Source organism: Arthrobotrys flagrans (genome assembly GCF_004000055.1).
Source record: "Arthrobotrys flagrans strain CBS H-5679 chromosome Unknown unitig_8, whole genome shotgun sequence".
Classification (NCBI taxonomy): Eukaryota; Fungi; Ascomycota; class Orbiliomycetes; order Orbiliales; family Orbiliaceae; genus Arthrobotrys; species Arthrobotrys flagrans.
Window position 1 is genome coordinate 575,836 of NW_027137553.1, and position 13,742 is coordinate 589,577.

At 44.5% G+C, this 13,742-nt stretch overlaps 2 protein-coding genes across 2 annotated transcripts; both read right to left on the reverse strand.

Annotated features, from left to right (window-relative positions):
* Nucleotides 1-989: 989 nt before the first annotated feature.
* Nucleotides 990-2,532, reverse strand: DFL_006675 (uncharacterized protein; the record flags this gene model as incomplete). The annotated part of the gene is made up of 3 exons (XM_067636139.1): nt 990-1,709; nt 1,792-1,901; nt 2,385-2,532. The coding sequence occupies 3 exons, from the start codon at nt 2,530-2,532 to the stop codon at nt 990-992; spliced, it is 978 nt and encodes a 325-aa protein (XP_067487786.1).
* A 6,182-nt stretch (nt 2,533-8,714) lies between these two features.
* DFL_006676 (uncharacterized protein) lies at nt 8,715-13,409 on the reverse strand (the record flags this gene model as incomplete). The annotated part of the gene is made up of 7 exons (XM_067636140.1): nt 8,715-9,225; nt 9,283-9,997; nt 10,061-11,647; nt 12,004-12,161; nt 12,247-12,293; nt 13,232-13,253; nt 13,324-13,409. 7 exons carry the CDS (start codon nt 13,407-13,409, stop codon nt 8,715-8,717), a joined length of 3,126 nt encoding a protein of 1,041 aa, XP_067487787.1.
* Between the last annotated feature and the right edge of the window lie 333 nt (nt 13,410-13,742).

The window sequence follows — 13,742 nt, forward strand, 5'->3', positions numbered from 1 at the left end:
TGCATCTCATTAACTAGTCCACGATCCGTGAAATCTCCAAGCTGGTGCGTATATAACTTGCAGAGGTTATAATAAATTTCCGAGCAACTATACGGCTCAAATACCAGCGCTTATTCTTTATTCCTCTATCCGAGAAAGCTTAAAACTCCACTCAGAGGGTAGCGGCATAGTTAATTCCAGTATACATATCTCATTCGGAAGTATAATACGTTAACAGTATAGCTATTGATAGGTTACATATCTACCCGTTCCTTAACGAGCATTATTTCCACTAGACTCCGCATTTATTTCCCAGGACCTATATATAAAAGAAAAAAAAATGATACATCGATATATTTGTTCCCCTGGCGTTCCATTTAATTCATTAAAGTCAAAATATCCTCCGAAAGACGGAAAACTAGCTCGTACGACCATCGTGTCGGCCGTTTAGTCGAATTCACAATATATTACAATCCATCTATGGGACTTATCCCGCGTCCGCACCACTGCACCGTCAAGACCCAGAAAATAAATGGTAAGGAAAAAGCAAATAACCTAGAAAAATAGTCGTAAAGAAGAAAAAGCATAAAAGTTTGTAAAACCAGCCTCAGTTTTTCATTCACATTGGAGGGTTGAAATATGTTGATAAGGAAAAGGCAAAACAAAACCCCAAAAAACGCCGTGTGACCGTTCCGCAAAAAGCGCAATATCCAATATGAAATGCGAAAAAGTAAACTGACAATATCGAACGCCCCAAATCCCTGCGGCGATATGCGCTGTAAATGCAATTCGTACCAAGAGACAAAGAAAAAATGCGTGCCTGAAATGGCTGATATGAATATCCTCTGAAAATCGTAAAGGGGGGAAAAGCGAACGCCGATAGGTACATTTGGGTATTGCATTATTGGTGAGCCAGGTGAGTGAAAGGAAAAATCAACAAGCCGCTCCGTAATATCCGAAATTCATAGAAAATCGGCAAAAAAGAAAGAGGCGTATTCACACCGTACAAACTACATTGCACGGATTCGCCATGGCACACATCCTCGGCCTTGATATATGGATTCGGCGTCTCCAGCTCGTGGTACCCTCAAGACAGTGTTTCCCTTGAGAACGGTGGTAAATTTAGTCGATTGGGTTCCAGTTCGTTGTGATTTTGAGGACTTTGTAGAATAGAGAGAGCCAGATCTTCGTAAACATTTGTCGGTGACCTTTTCGTCCATTTCAGACCAATCTGGACGTCCCCGTGTAAACGATTCTGGAGTGATAACCCCTCGTCCGGTTGTTGTTCCAGGCGTATTTTGATTCAGGATTGCACTTGAAAATAGTTCATAGTGGGGGCTCGCCGCCATAAACCGGTTTGGTGATGTCTTTGGACCCTCTCGCCCCCATGTTCCCCAAGTGGGTGTGCGTCTACCATTTTCTGTGGTACCGTTCATTAAAGGGCTTCGATCATACTCGCCGGATGACCTATCATCGAAGGGTTGAACAACTTTGGGTGTTCGGCTCCGTCGGGTTTTCGCTTGGTCCAGCACCGGTCTTGAGAGTTTATGGGTTTGATCTGTTTTGTAGATCTCTGGCGTCGCAGTCAAGGCAAAGGATTTTGCGGCGAACGCAGGTGTGTGGTGATATCTTTCGGGTTTCGCAGATTTCTGCGATTTGGCTTGTTTCTTTTGTCGTTTTCTTTCAGCTCTTGAACGTTCATCGTCATATAGGCTGTGTTGTGTCGGTGGCTATTCATTTTGAAAAAATACTTCGTTAGTACTTACATGCCGAAAACGACTTAATGGGGAAGGCACATAGATGGTATCTTACACTTGGAAATTCGTCCATGATGCTGCGTTCGGAACAAGCCTGTGTCGTGCAGTCAAAGGTGATAGGAGTGAGGTTGTCGAAAAGGTCTTCTGGAAATTCAAGGTTGAGGACTGCCAATGGTAAAATTAGATCAGGTTTCGACAATTCCAATGACAATTGTAACTAATTTCCAACGAAAATGCTTTGAACAGGAAGCGCAATTTCTTTCGTAGATAATAATGAATAGGTAGCAAGATAGCCACAGACAAGAAAGTGTATGCAACCGTTTCCAAAAATGTCAAAGTTTCGGTCCATGCTTCCACTGTACCATTATATATATAATTCGCTCGTCTCTGCGGTGGAACAGGGTTTGTAGGAAACTCCCCATCTGGGGATGTCTACAGGGGTATGGTGCGGAGAAGAGGTTGCGACCGAGCTAACGTTCGCAAAGTGCCCGGGGTACTTAAAGCATGTGGACAGCTCTAACGTTAACATTCTTTTCAACCAACCAACAGGATGCTTGAAAAAATGCAAGCTCCTTGTCGCGCAGCAAGCAGAGCAAACTCTGACGTCGGTTGGTTTAACTTGATGGCGAAGCAAAGTGGGTATCTTACCTGGGAGAGAAAGAGGGGTCGTCGTAGCCGGCCGAAGCACTCCATCGTCGCGTGAGGAGGGCACGGAGGCACTTGCACTCAAGGTAACATTCTTGTCCGCCTGCTTTCTCCTCCTATTTCGAGGCAAAAGTGGCCCGATGACATCCATGCTGTGCTCAACTGGCCAAGAGTAGGTATAATAGCGCTATTATGCCGGCAGCACTGGAGAAGCCCGACTAACGGGGATTGAGAAACGGCAGTCGTCTGGAGCGAATTATTAGCCTAGCGGTTGGTACACACTTGATATCACTTGATGTCTTGAGTAATAAACTTGGTGGGCTTAAGGAATAAAGTCTTCACTCTGACCAAAGCAGGGTCCTCCCCTCCAAAATATATAACCAAAACTCCCCATTTCTTTTGCTTCAAATGGGGACGGTCTTTTCCCTACCCCAGAAGGAGATTTCGTGTCAAGTCGGAATAGTGCGTTGCACAGTAGAAAGCTTCTAACATCCACATCCGCCACAGTGGAGATATTTTCCAAATTCATTAGCTACCTCGAGGTCCCTCGGCAATGAAATTACATGGCTCAAAATCTAGGCTGTTGTGTCGTAATTGTGGCATCCGATCTCGGTAATCGTTGTCGAACTTTAGATCTGCGGGCGCTGAGAGACGGAGTCTCGCTCTTGATCATGTCTGTTGCCGTGTCTTTTGCAGGGGCATCATGGGAAAGGAGAAGAAGCAGAGACTCGAGTGAGCCGCCAGGCGGCAAGCATTAACACCTAATCTTAAGACAGATTGGTGCATTATAGCATTGGGCGGTAGACTGCAATTGCACAAACTAAGCTTTGCTCGGAAAATCGGCGCCTTCATAGAAATTCCACTTCATGGAAAGTATATGGTGTCGTCGCCTGTGAATATTGAATCATCTTTCCGGCTTCCGACTTCATGATCCTGCTTTCTTGGCGTCGGCTCTGTCGGTAAATATTAATTGTGGCTGCCGGACTTCCGTTGGTAAAGATTGCAGGTTGAAATGGATAAAGTTGGTTCCCATGGCCTGGCTCTAGATCAACATAACTCACATCATGCATTTATCCTGCTGCATGCTGCAAAACTCGAGAGAAACAAAATTCTCACAGAAAATTTTTCTCTCTCCACAAATATCGATCTGATTGCCTTGAGTTCTCGAGGTATCAAGCCACCTGATCGATCTTTCGCTTCACCCCAGGTCTGATCCAACGGGAACCTTGTTCTAAAAAAGCCGACGTCGCCGTTTGGACCAATCGTCATCGCGCCGATGAGATCATGTGGCCTCTTTGGGAAACGTGCCCGATCGAGCATCAGACCATTCTGTACTCTTCCACTGTGAATTTTTCGTGGGAGCTCGAGGTTTGCAGAAATCTCAAGATGTCGGGTCTAGCTGAAGGCCTAGGGGAAACCCGTCAATTTGACGTATGTCAAGATCGATCGGTCAATACCGAAGTCACAGTCGGAATTAATTGAATTTTGTGCGATTGTGCAATGGCGCCGCCACGGCTGCAATGCTGGTATGATGATGTTGTGTTAGCATGATGAGGCACCGGGCATAAGGGATTATGATGTTGTTGGAGAGGTCGTGAACACAGCCGTCACCGCACTGTATCCGGCTCTGCAGTTTACAGTTGCACAAAAATTGACCACAACGACAACGCACCGCCACAACCAAAAGAGGCTGGACGCTTTATTAACGGGTCGACACCTAGAGACGAGACCTGAAGATAATATACCTTGATCGAGGTCCTAAAAAAACCTTGACTACTCGAGCAAGCTGTAGAAACGGCGTTCCTTATATTACAAAAATATATACTAGCCCAAATACTTAATAATTTTTGACTGTTGAAATATTCAAAACCAAAAATTACATCATACGTATGGTGCATGTATATGTCGCAGATTCCTGAACAGCCAGAATGCGAAGGTCTGATGCTAATTCATTTCGGTCAATACCCTGTTATAAAATAAATTTTAGATTCAGACCGACGGCTTGATATGGTTGCTAGTTATCCTGAAGTTGAATTCTTGAGCCGCATTCAACTTCTGCGGCTGATACCCCAAAATTCTTAGAGCCTCATGGCTATTAGGGCGAGCCAATCAGATAGAACAATCTCTCTCGTGCGCCCGCACATAAAAAGTTAGCAACTGACAATTGCATTTTATTCATTAGTTGAAATTACGAATCAAGTAATTATTCCAACGACGTCGATGTCTATGCATGCCGTTCCAGCATAGAGGTCTACATCTTATTGCATATTTGAAATTCTATCCCACAAACAGAATCGAACTGAGCGAATCAGATGCCCTCCATGCAAGAAACTTGTGTTTCAGCTGTGAAGATTATCTCAGCCTTATATGCAGATCTCGACAAGCATAGTAGCAAACTACAGAAGTTTGTGTAACTATAGTTTTTAGAACCTTAATATACTAACATTTATATATGTATTTAATCTATCTCCAGATAACAGATTATGTGATATAATGACGATGCCTATTTCGCCGATGTAATATATGAGCAAGCTTCAAGTATCAAAGGATGGAGTTTTTCCATGGCCGGTTCTACAATGATAGATGTACTTTTATGCGCCTACTGGCTATTATATTTCTCCTAAAACAAATCTATTTAAATGATAAACTCCGTTTTATCTCCACGGGCCTAAATATATTTGATAGATTTCATTGATTCTATCAGTAACTATACCCGTCCCGAAATCTCGGCGGTGTATACCTCTCGATACTACCGTTGTCTAGAGATAGTAAAACCATACATTGAGATGGTGAGCGCGAGGGAAAAGCTATAAATTTCCGGCTTGAAATGGGTCTATCGTAAGCATGGCATTTCCTCACAACTTCGGGGCTTAAATTTGCCAGGATTCAGGATATGAAATTAATTATCTAAATAGAGAATGGCAAGGGTTGATAGAAGACAAGCGCGCATGCCTTCTATCAAGCAATTGAGAGAGCACCACCCCACACTTGACGCCCAACGCCAATTCCTCTGCGACCCACTAGGCCACAAGAACCTCGAAGAGTTTTATGCTCGAAACGCATGCTTCCTTGCTAATCTTATCCAGTCACCTGACAACGATCCTAACGCCAGAGTCAATCTTACTATGCGTGAGTGCGTCGAATACTGCATGGATGGCTAGAATTCTCTCAGGCAAGTACCCTGAGAGTTCCGTGTAGCAGGATTTCAGCGTACCTGCTATCAACTTCTATAGATTCTCACGACGCGATATACTTCGAGTCGAGATTGATATTGAAAGGAAAAGTCCTCCCGGATACCCCCGAATTGATTGGCAGAATGGAATGTCTATTGGAGGAAGCTGGGGGGTATCCCACGGTTCGGTCTGTACTTTTTTGAGCGGTGGGAGTATTATGTTATGGTAAGCATCCGAACGGAAAATATAACCGTCACCACAAAATATGTTAGAGGACTAATGAGATCCGAAATCGGTTTTAGGACGTCCTCAGACATCCCCAAAGTCTCTATCACCCTCTGAAGCACTGCAGTGGCCAAAACCAAGCTTTCCAAATTTCTTCGACATGCAAGAGCTGAAAATTCAGCTGTAACAGGACATACTGAAACGGAGGCCACCGTTATGGCCACGACTGTGGCATTTCCTGCTTAGTTAATAGTAGTACTCTGAGCCTTGATTCTATGACCTTGCGATTCCATATTTGATTAACTAAGTCTGGCTGCTTTAATTTGCTTCATGAGGCCTTCTGTCATTCCATTCGTGTTTACAGCTTGTATACACTTCACTTAGTGCGGTTTTTGTATGTCTATGTTTACCAAGGCTATATATATATATATAGTTCACGATCGTGTCTTTAAATTCACAATTCCAACTATAGTACTATCGCTTTTAGAAAATGGAGTTCCGAGACGCAAGGGCTCTGCTAGACTAGTACAACATAGCCTACAAGCCAAGGATTTGCCAATTCAAGGATCTTATCATTATATCGACTCTCAAACGTATAAGCCCATGACTAAATCGTTTCTTTCAACCTCCCTTACCTCACAAATAAGCTAAGCTATTAGATCGAGGATCGTTGGTCCACGAGCAGTCCAACGATTCTCACTGAATTCCAACAGATCTTAAAAAAGTTCATAGACAAGACATATCGTTTATCTAATTTACAAGGATCACCCCAGTCCGCCCCCCCTATCAACATGCATCCCAGGAATTGATCGCCTAGCTGATCGTACCTTGATCCACGCATTTACATATCATTTAGGATCTCTGTCAAATGGAAAGAAACCCTTCCCGTGGTATCGACTTACAAACCATAGAACTTAATAGCCGATCCAACAAATTTGAATATGAGGTTTGTTACGAAATCATAAAGCCACACATGCGTAGATGCATGTACGTGTTCCTCCGCGGAACCCGAATCTCCGAGGATATGGGGCCTTTAGTTCCTGCAAGGGCTGGTAGCTCCAATTTTCCATTATCCGAGAATTCCCTCAATACTCAAGATCGTCTTGTGAAGTTTTTATAAAAAGTCGGTGCGCAATGGAATGCATCAGCGCTTCTATCCAACAGAAAAGCTATTTAGCGGGCTACCAATTTCTCCATATGCTAGAATAATTTCCAACGTCTGCAGTATCAAAAGCCGAACGCGTAGGTAAATTCTCATAATACGGCACTTACCGGCATCATCGACCCGACACCCCGACCCCGCATCCAAATCCGAGCGAAAAAAAAAACAAAAAAAAAAAAACTCAAGAACTTCTCCTTCACCCCTCACTTTCCATTTCCCCCCATTTTTTATATATTTTTTTATTCTTTTCCCTTCGAACAGAAAAAAAATGCGGTGCAACTAAAACCATTAACTGTGGGACCAAACGCAAAATGGTGCAACCTAAACCTGTCTACTATCTCGTGCATGGCTAGGTGCATTGCAGCAAAAACACTTATTCGAAAGAGAAAATGTGGGGTTTTTCGTAGGCTTGACCAACATGAGATTCCCGGTGGACCAACCAGGTTCGCATGACGGGATGCAAAAGGGGCACATGACGAGTCACAACCTGCATATTTTTTGAGAAGGACAAAACGCGCGAAAGCTTTCGAAGTGGGGCCATGGTTTTTAGTCTTAGGGGTTTCTTATTTTCTGTTGATGCACGGTTAGTACTGTGGGTCGAGTGGATTAGGTAAGAATCGACTTGCATCAATGCACAGATGTCATAAGCATCGCTAGACATTTGCTATACCGTAGGTACGTAGGTGCATATTTATAAAACGAATCCTTCACACAATTGAACCCTTAGATTCTAAAACTTTTGATAAACAAGATCACTTTATCGATAATGACAGTGATAGATAGATAGCTATAGATAAGAGTGTAGTATCAAAACTAGAATTGATACTTAAAAACATCAAGAAATTTAACATCAAATTTTTGGGAGCACAGATGCCAGAGTAAAGAATATATTCAAAAGACGTTGAAGATAACCAGCTTGCAAATTTTGAATATCAAGGGATGCATGCATGCAATTGCATAGTAAAACAATAAGCAATCAACTTAGCAGAGAAAAAACGATAAATACCGATGCCCTTTCTTAAATATCTCTATCCCTACTCTGACTTCGAAAATCTCATTTTTTTTAAAGAGAAAAAAGAATGACTCAAAATAACTATGTATAATCAGAATGAAGGATGGCGCTGTTATCAAAAAAATAAAATAAAATAAAATAAAATATATAAAAAAAACCAGTCTGTACACGAAGATAGATTTCAAAAAGACGAAAACAAATCGAGCAGTGAAAGTTGTATCCCGGTCCGGCTATCCAGTGTAATCAGCAAATTTTTAAAAATCCCGTGTCTACAATGGATGCATCAAACAAGGCAGATAAAAACAAAATAATCCAACGATAACAAAATGCAAGACCTGGGAAAGTCGGGATGTTAAACCTTGTCCAAGAGACGAGACTCCGAAGAGAGAGTCTGCAAAAAGCATTGAAAGCAAAGAATAGCAAAGCAGCATGAACAGGAATATTAGAATTATGATAAAGACAGAACGGATAGTACGAATGACCAGGCGTGACGCCAAAAAATAAATATAAATAAAATTTGCATTCGGCAATGCCACCATGAAATGAATAAATCATGAGAACCCGAGACATATCAAAAGAATTAGAATCAAAAGAAAGAGAACTTAAACTCCCCAATACCTTCTTCTAATGTGTATGTGTAAATGACCGCTTTTGTTGTTGGGTGAATTCCCAACTAAATTAGGAGAAAAGTCGTTGTTTAGTCGTTCGCATTTTTAGTCTGGAAATCGTTCGTAGAAAAACGTGGAGGGGTCTCCTATTCATTAACCTTGACGGAATTCAAGCCCTTGTCCGTGAGGGCTAGTGCCACCATTCTGGCTATTCATATAATACCCATTGTTTTGTTGTTGCTGTGGGAGGTGACTGAAGTCTTGGTGAGGGACAACGCCATGTGTGGCCTGGCGGATCGGATACAGGGCAATGGCCTGTGGGAGTGGCATTTGCTGCTGAGCGTAGATTTGCTGCGTTCCAGGAGGAACAAGAGCGCGTGGGATGGAAGGGGGATAGGCATACTGAGGAGCCGGAATGCCGAGGTTTCCGTAGTGTTGTTGGAGAGCAACATCTGAAAGGTGGTCACTGATGACTCCTTGGAGTATTGGAGGACCAGTATTGATACGCGAGCCGATAGCACCCCCGTTGGCGTGAGCAAAAGATGCCGGATTCATAGCCGACATCCAAATACGAGTTTTGTAGATTTTGAATAGATCGGTAACAAGCGAATTGAAATTGATATAAGTATCCGCATAATAGTAGAAGGTCAGTTTTTTCCAGTCCCTGTTTCGATACGTGTCAGCGTTGGTTCTGATGTAGCATATTACAACTGCAACTTACATTTGGAACTCGGCATCCAAAATCTCCATTGGAAGTCGGTGTTCTAAGACCTTTTGCTGGCAGACCCTCTTGGCTTTGGCCTCGTTTGCTTCCTTGTCGCGTAAAGTTTGGATTTCATGCACTTGAGCCAAACGTTTGATCATCTTTGGCTTAAGTTCAGTTGCAGAAGGATCCGGGTTTTGTCCGGGGTTCAAAGCTGGGTCACCCCCCATACTCTGACCGTTCACGAGGGTTGGCGTAGGTCCAGAAGTTGTATTCGGAGGGGCAGCCCCACCCGGTCGACGATTGGAGAACATCATCAACCACTCGTAGTGGCGGGCTGCGGCTTCCTCCTTAAGCGTTTTAGCTTGGTTCCAGGTGACGTTTTCTCCGGTAACGGTACCCAAGTCCGTCCCTCTGTCAGCTTCGACGATGACAAGATCACCATTCTTGACTCTGAGACCCGTCCCTTCCTGAACGAAGAAGACGTCTGCACGGCAAGCTTTGAATGAGACAAGATACAACAATTGATTGTTCCGTGGAGCCATTTGTGTAAGTGGAGGGTATGCTGGTTGGTAGATGCCAGCAGGCCCATTCATAATTCGCTGTTGTTCTGGAGAAATACTCAAAGGAGGTATTTCATTGGGGGCAAATCCTGATCTAAGAACCAAGTTAGGGTTGAGTCCATGGCCATGGAGCTGCTGCTCGCCCATGAGATAATTATCGAAATTGATTACTGTTTAAAACGCCGGTGTTAGCATACGACCGTAATAAAACGATCTGAGAATGTCGGACATACCTTCAGGTTGGGTCGGGCTGGTATTGGCGTATTGATCCAAAGTCTGACTGCTCTGGGAAATGCTATATTCTTCTCCAGGAACTTTTGAGAGGGGCCCAGCAAAGGAATGCCGACGGCTCTGGCTCCCAAGATCTTCTTCGCCTCCAAATGGAACTCCCACGTTTTGCCAATGCTGCTTCTTGAGGAGCTCTAGCCGTTGGTTTTCTAGGAAATTCGTGCTACGAGGTGCCTCGCTGAATCGTCTACCCAAATTTGATGATTCGAATCCGCGGTTATGTCCAAAGAACCCGGAAGAAGCCAAAGCGTCAACTTCGTCATCATCGGCTAGTGCGTTCTCAAAATCATCAGATCGGTCTGTAGGGTTCGTGTCACTAGTTCGACCCGAAGCAGCTGTAGCTGTAATGGTTCGAGCTGAGCTTGAAGCGGTAGAAATAGTACGGTTTCTGAATCTGACGGAATCATACTGTCGCGAGTGACTAGCATATCCAGGTTGGGTGGAACCTAATGCTTCGATTGGAGATCCCTCATATTTCTCTTCAATATGATCTGGCGCCTCGAAGACACTTCTAAGAGGGCTACCATTGGCGTGATGCTCCTCAGAGAGCAGGCTTGGGCGAGAGGGCCGATGGTGTAATCCGGATAATCTTGAAAGAGTATGATGGGCAGGTGGAGATAGTCTAGGCCTAGCTTGATCTTCCAACTCACGTTGACCTACGGAAAATGACATGGATCTATAATTCCGTGGTTGAGGATTCGGAGGGATCGGAATTGAGAGATCGCTGGAACTACCAGGGAGCAAGGAAGTTGGGGATTGGAGAGCGTCTGTGTTCGAATATAGTGACCCGGGACCGGTGCTAGTGAGGATTGAACCAACGAGACCTTTTTGTGGATTTTTCCGGGAAGAAGATCCTTGATTCCATATCGATCCAGCGCTCCAAGTTAGATTGATAGAAGCCTTCCTCTCCTGGGGATTCTTGGAGGCTGGCCAACCGGAGAGATCAGCCAACGGGCTTGATGGGTTAGATTCCGGCAGTAAGGGTTCGTGGCCATTTTGGGTATTCAGGGCTCGGTTACGGTTGGAAAACTCGGCCGCATACGAAGGACGTCTGGAAGACATTGTGGAAATGCTCTCTAGTTTTGGATTTTTAAGGCCCGGTGGGAAGTATGATGCCGATTGGTCCTGCTCTTCATCCGACGAAGCCAGCGCATCCGATTCGGGTGTCTTACGATACATATCTTCTGATGCGTATGCCATCGGATCAAGGGAGCTAGTGAAGGTGTTGGAGTTAAAGGGTTTGACTCCAGGCATCCTTGCGTTGACGACCTTTGTATTGGCCTGCACAGGTGCAATTGGGTCAGGAAGGTCCTTTGGAGAATCCACACTGGAGACTTCGCTCAAACGCGGGGTATTTGTCGATTGGGATTCTGACATCCTATCGTCCGAAGGAACCGAGTTTGTCACAATTGGCAGAGGATTTACGCCACGTTGAGAGAACAAGGTGTTGTTGGGAGGCGAAAAGGTCTTTTCCAGAGGTTGGCGAGCGACGACCTCTTGGAGGTAATCGTGATGCTGCTGCCGAGTTAGATCTGGAAGGTGACCAGAAAATCCAGACTAAAAAAGGCCAAGCGGACCAACTGTTAGTTTTGAAAAGAATAGTCACCAAACTAGTATCCCCGGAACTGAATACAATGGCGGTCTGGGGATACCGGTGTGAATGTGGATATGTATAAATGTATGTATGCACTTGCCAGTTTACTCATATGAAAGTATGCTCAGGAAGATCGAAGAAATCTCCCTGTCTAGTTTAATATTTCAGAGGTTTTCCCCAGGGCAAGCGGTTCTTTAACCAGAGATCAAAGGCCCTGCCAGTCGTAGCGGTTGCTCCACTCTCTTGCTCTCTGTATGAAACCCAACGTGTGACGGCAAACCTGGACTGACTAACCGGACTGACTGACTGTGAGGACTAGGACTAAAAGACAGTGCTTGCTTGCTTTGCTAACACCACTTTTTTGCTTGGCGGCAGCCGACACCTGCGCAGCACAGTTAAGTCTCGCGCTGGTGTTATGTTGTGGGGGCGAGAAAGAGTAGAAAGAGTATCCCCTATAGAAAAGGACGACTGTGAGTTGGCGATGTGTGGAAACGAAAACAACCGGCGTCCTAGGCCGAAGATACGATAAGAACTTACCGTCGGGAGTCTCGTTCGTGGAAACAAGGAGTTCGAGTAAGCTTGCCCTGAATGAATTCGGAAAGCGAACTTTGGCCAGGAGGGAGAAAATACCAAGCAAGCACGAGGGGCCAACTCAGGACTCAGCGCCGCGTTGTTCGTCAGGAACCCGAAGGTCTAGGTCCAGATCTTCTAAGGGGCGAGTCCACTGGCGATGAAGTGAAGTCGGGTGTGATCCGGGAAAGCCGACTATTTTGCGGGGAAAGAAGAGAGGTCGTCCAAGCAGCTAGCTATCAGGCGATATTGAGAAGGTGGGAGGATTTTAAGTTGGTCTAACTTAAGTTTCCCTGTGAGAACTGACGACTGGCTGCCAATAGAGTCAAGTTGTTGGCCCTGTCTCAGCCTAGGGAAGAGGCAGGCCCATGCGCGATTGAATCAAAAAGATGGAAATAGAATGAATGCAATGCAATGGACGGGGAGATGAACCGCCTTTGCAGTGGCGACTTTCTTTTCTTCTTTTATTTCGTTTCCTTCCTTGCCCTTCCCTTTTCTTTTTAAATAGAGGGGAGTAGTGGGAAAGGGATTGGGGTAAATGTCGACTACGAGATAGTTCAAAATGAATTGTAGCTGACCTCGCAAGTAAGTATTGTCCAGAGACAGGAGAAGATTCAAACAGTTTCTATGCCTATTCTTGGCCAATTCCTGAACAATACCCCGTACTGCACTGCTGGCAAGATGATATCCAAAACGACAAATTCCAGAAGGACAAAAAAGAGAGAGAGAGATCAAATCAAGGTGTTTCTAATCTAAGCAATTGTTCTGCGCCGCAAAAGGAGGTTCGTCGGTGTAAGTAGTAGGTAGTATGTGTGTATGGTGTGTGGTAGTATGCTCTGGAGCAGTTGTGTATCGGCCGGAGAATAAAAAAAAATATCAAATAAAAGAAATTTTAAATTAAAAAAAAAAAAAACCTAGATCCCAAGGGAAGCTGAAGCCGAAGGATTCTAACGAGAGATGCGACAGGAGAAGTTCTGTTGAATAAGTATTAAGCTCTGACGAGACATTTTGGGGTCAAGGCGACAGCCAAAATAGGCCACGAACCTGGTCAAGGTGATCGAACGACGAGAGCAGACAAGTGTGGGAGATTCGTTATATCGTAGAAAGTCGTAATGGTGTGCAGAAAGCATAATCAAAGACAAGAGACTAAAAAAGCTGCAACTAAAAACGTCCTATTTCTGACGGGTCAGTTTAGCATGTCTGCACCTGCACCTACATGTAGCATGTATGTACCTACCTATACATGAAAGATGCCGCTGTGTTCTATATAAGACCATGGTTACGTTTGAGGCAGGACATTTGGACTCGTTTGATCCGAGAAAAATACCAGGCTCCTCGCAGTGCCTCGAACGAACGAGACGGAAAAAGGTTTGGAGAAGATATGTGTATCGTGATCAGTTGTCCACTTTTTTCTCGACACCATTCCGTTAGCGGGGAAGAGAAATCTCTCCTGCCCATCTGAT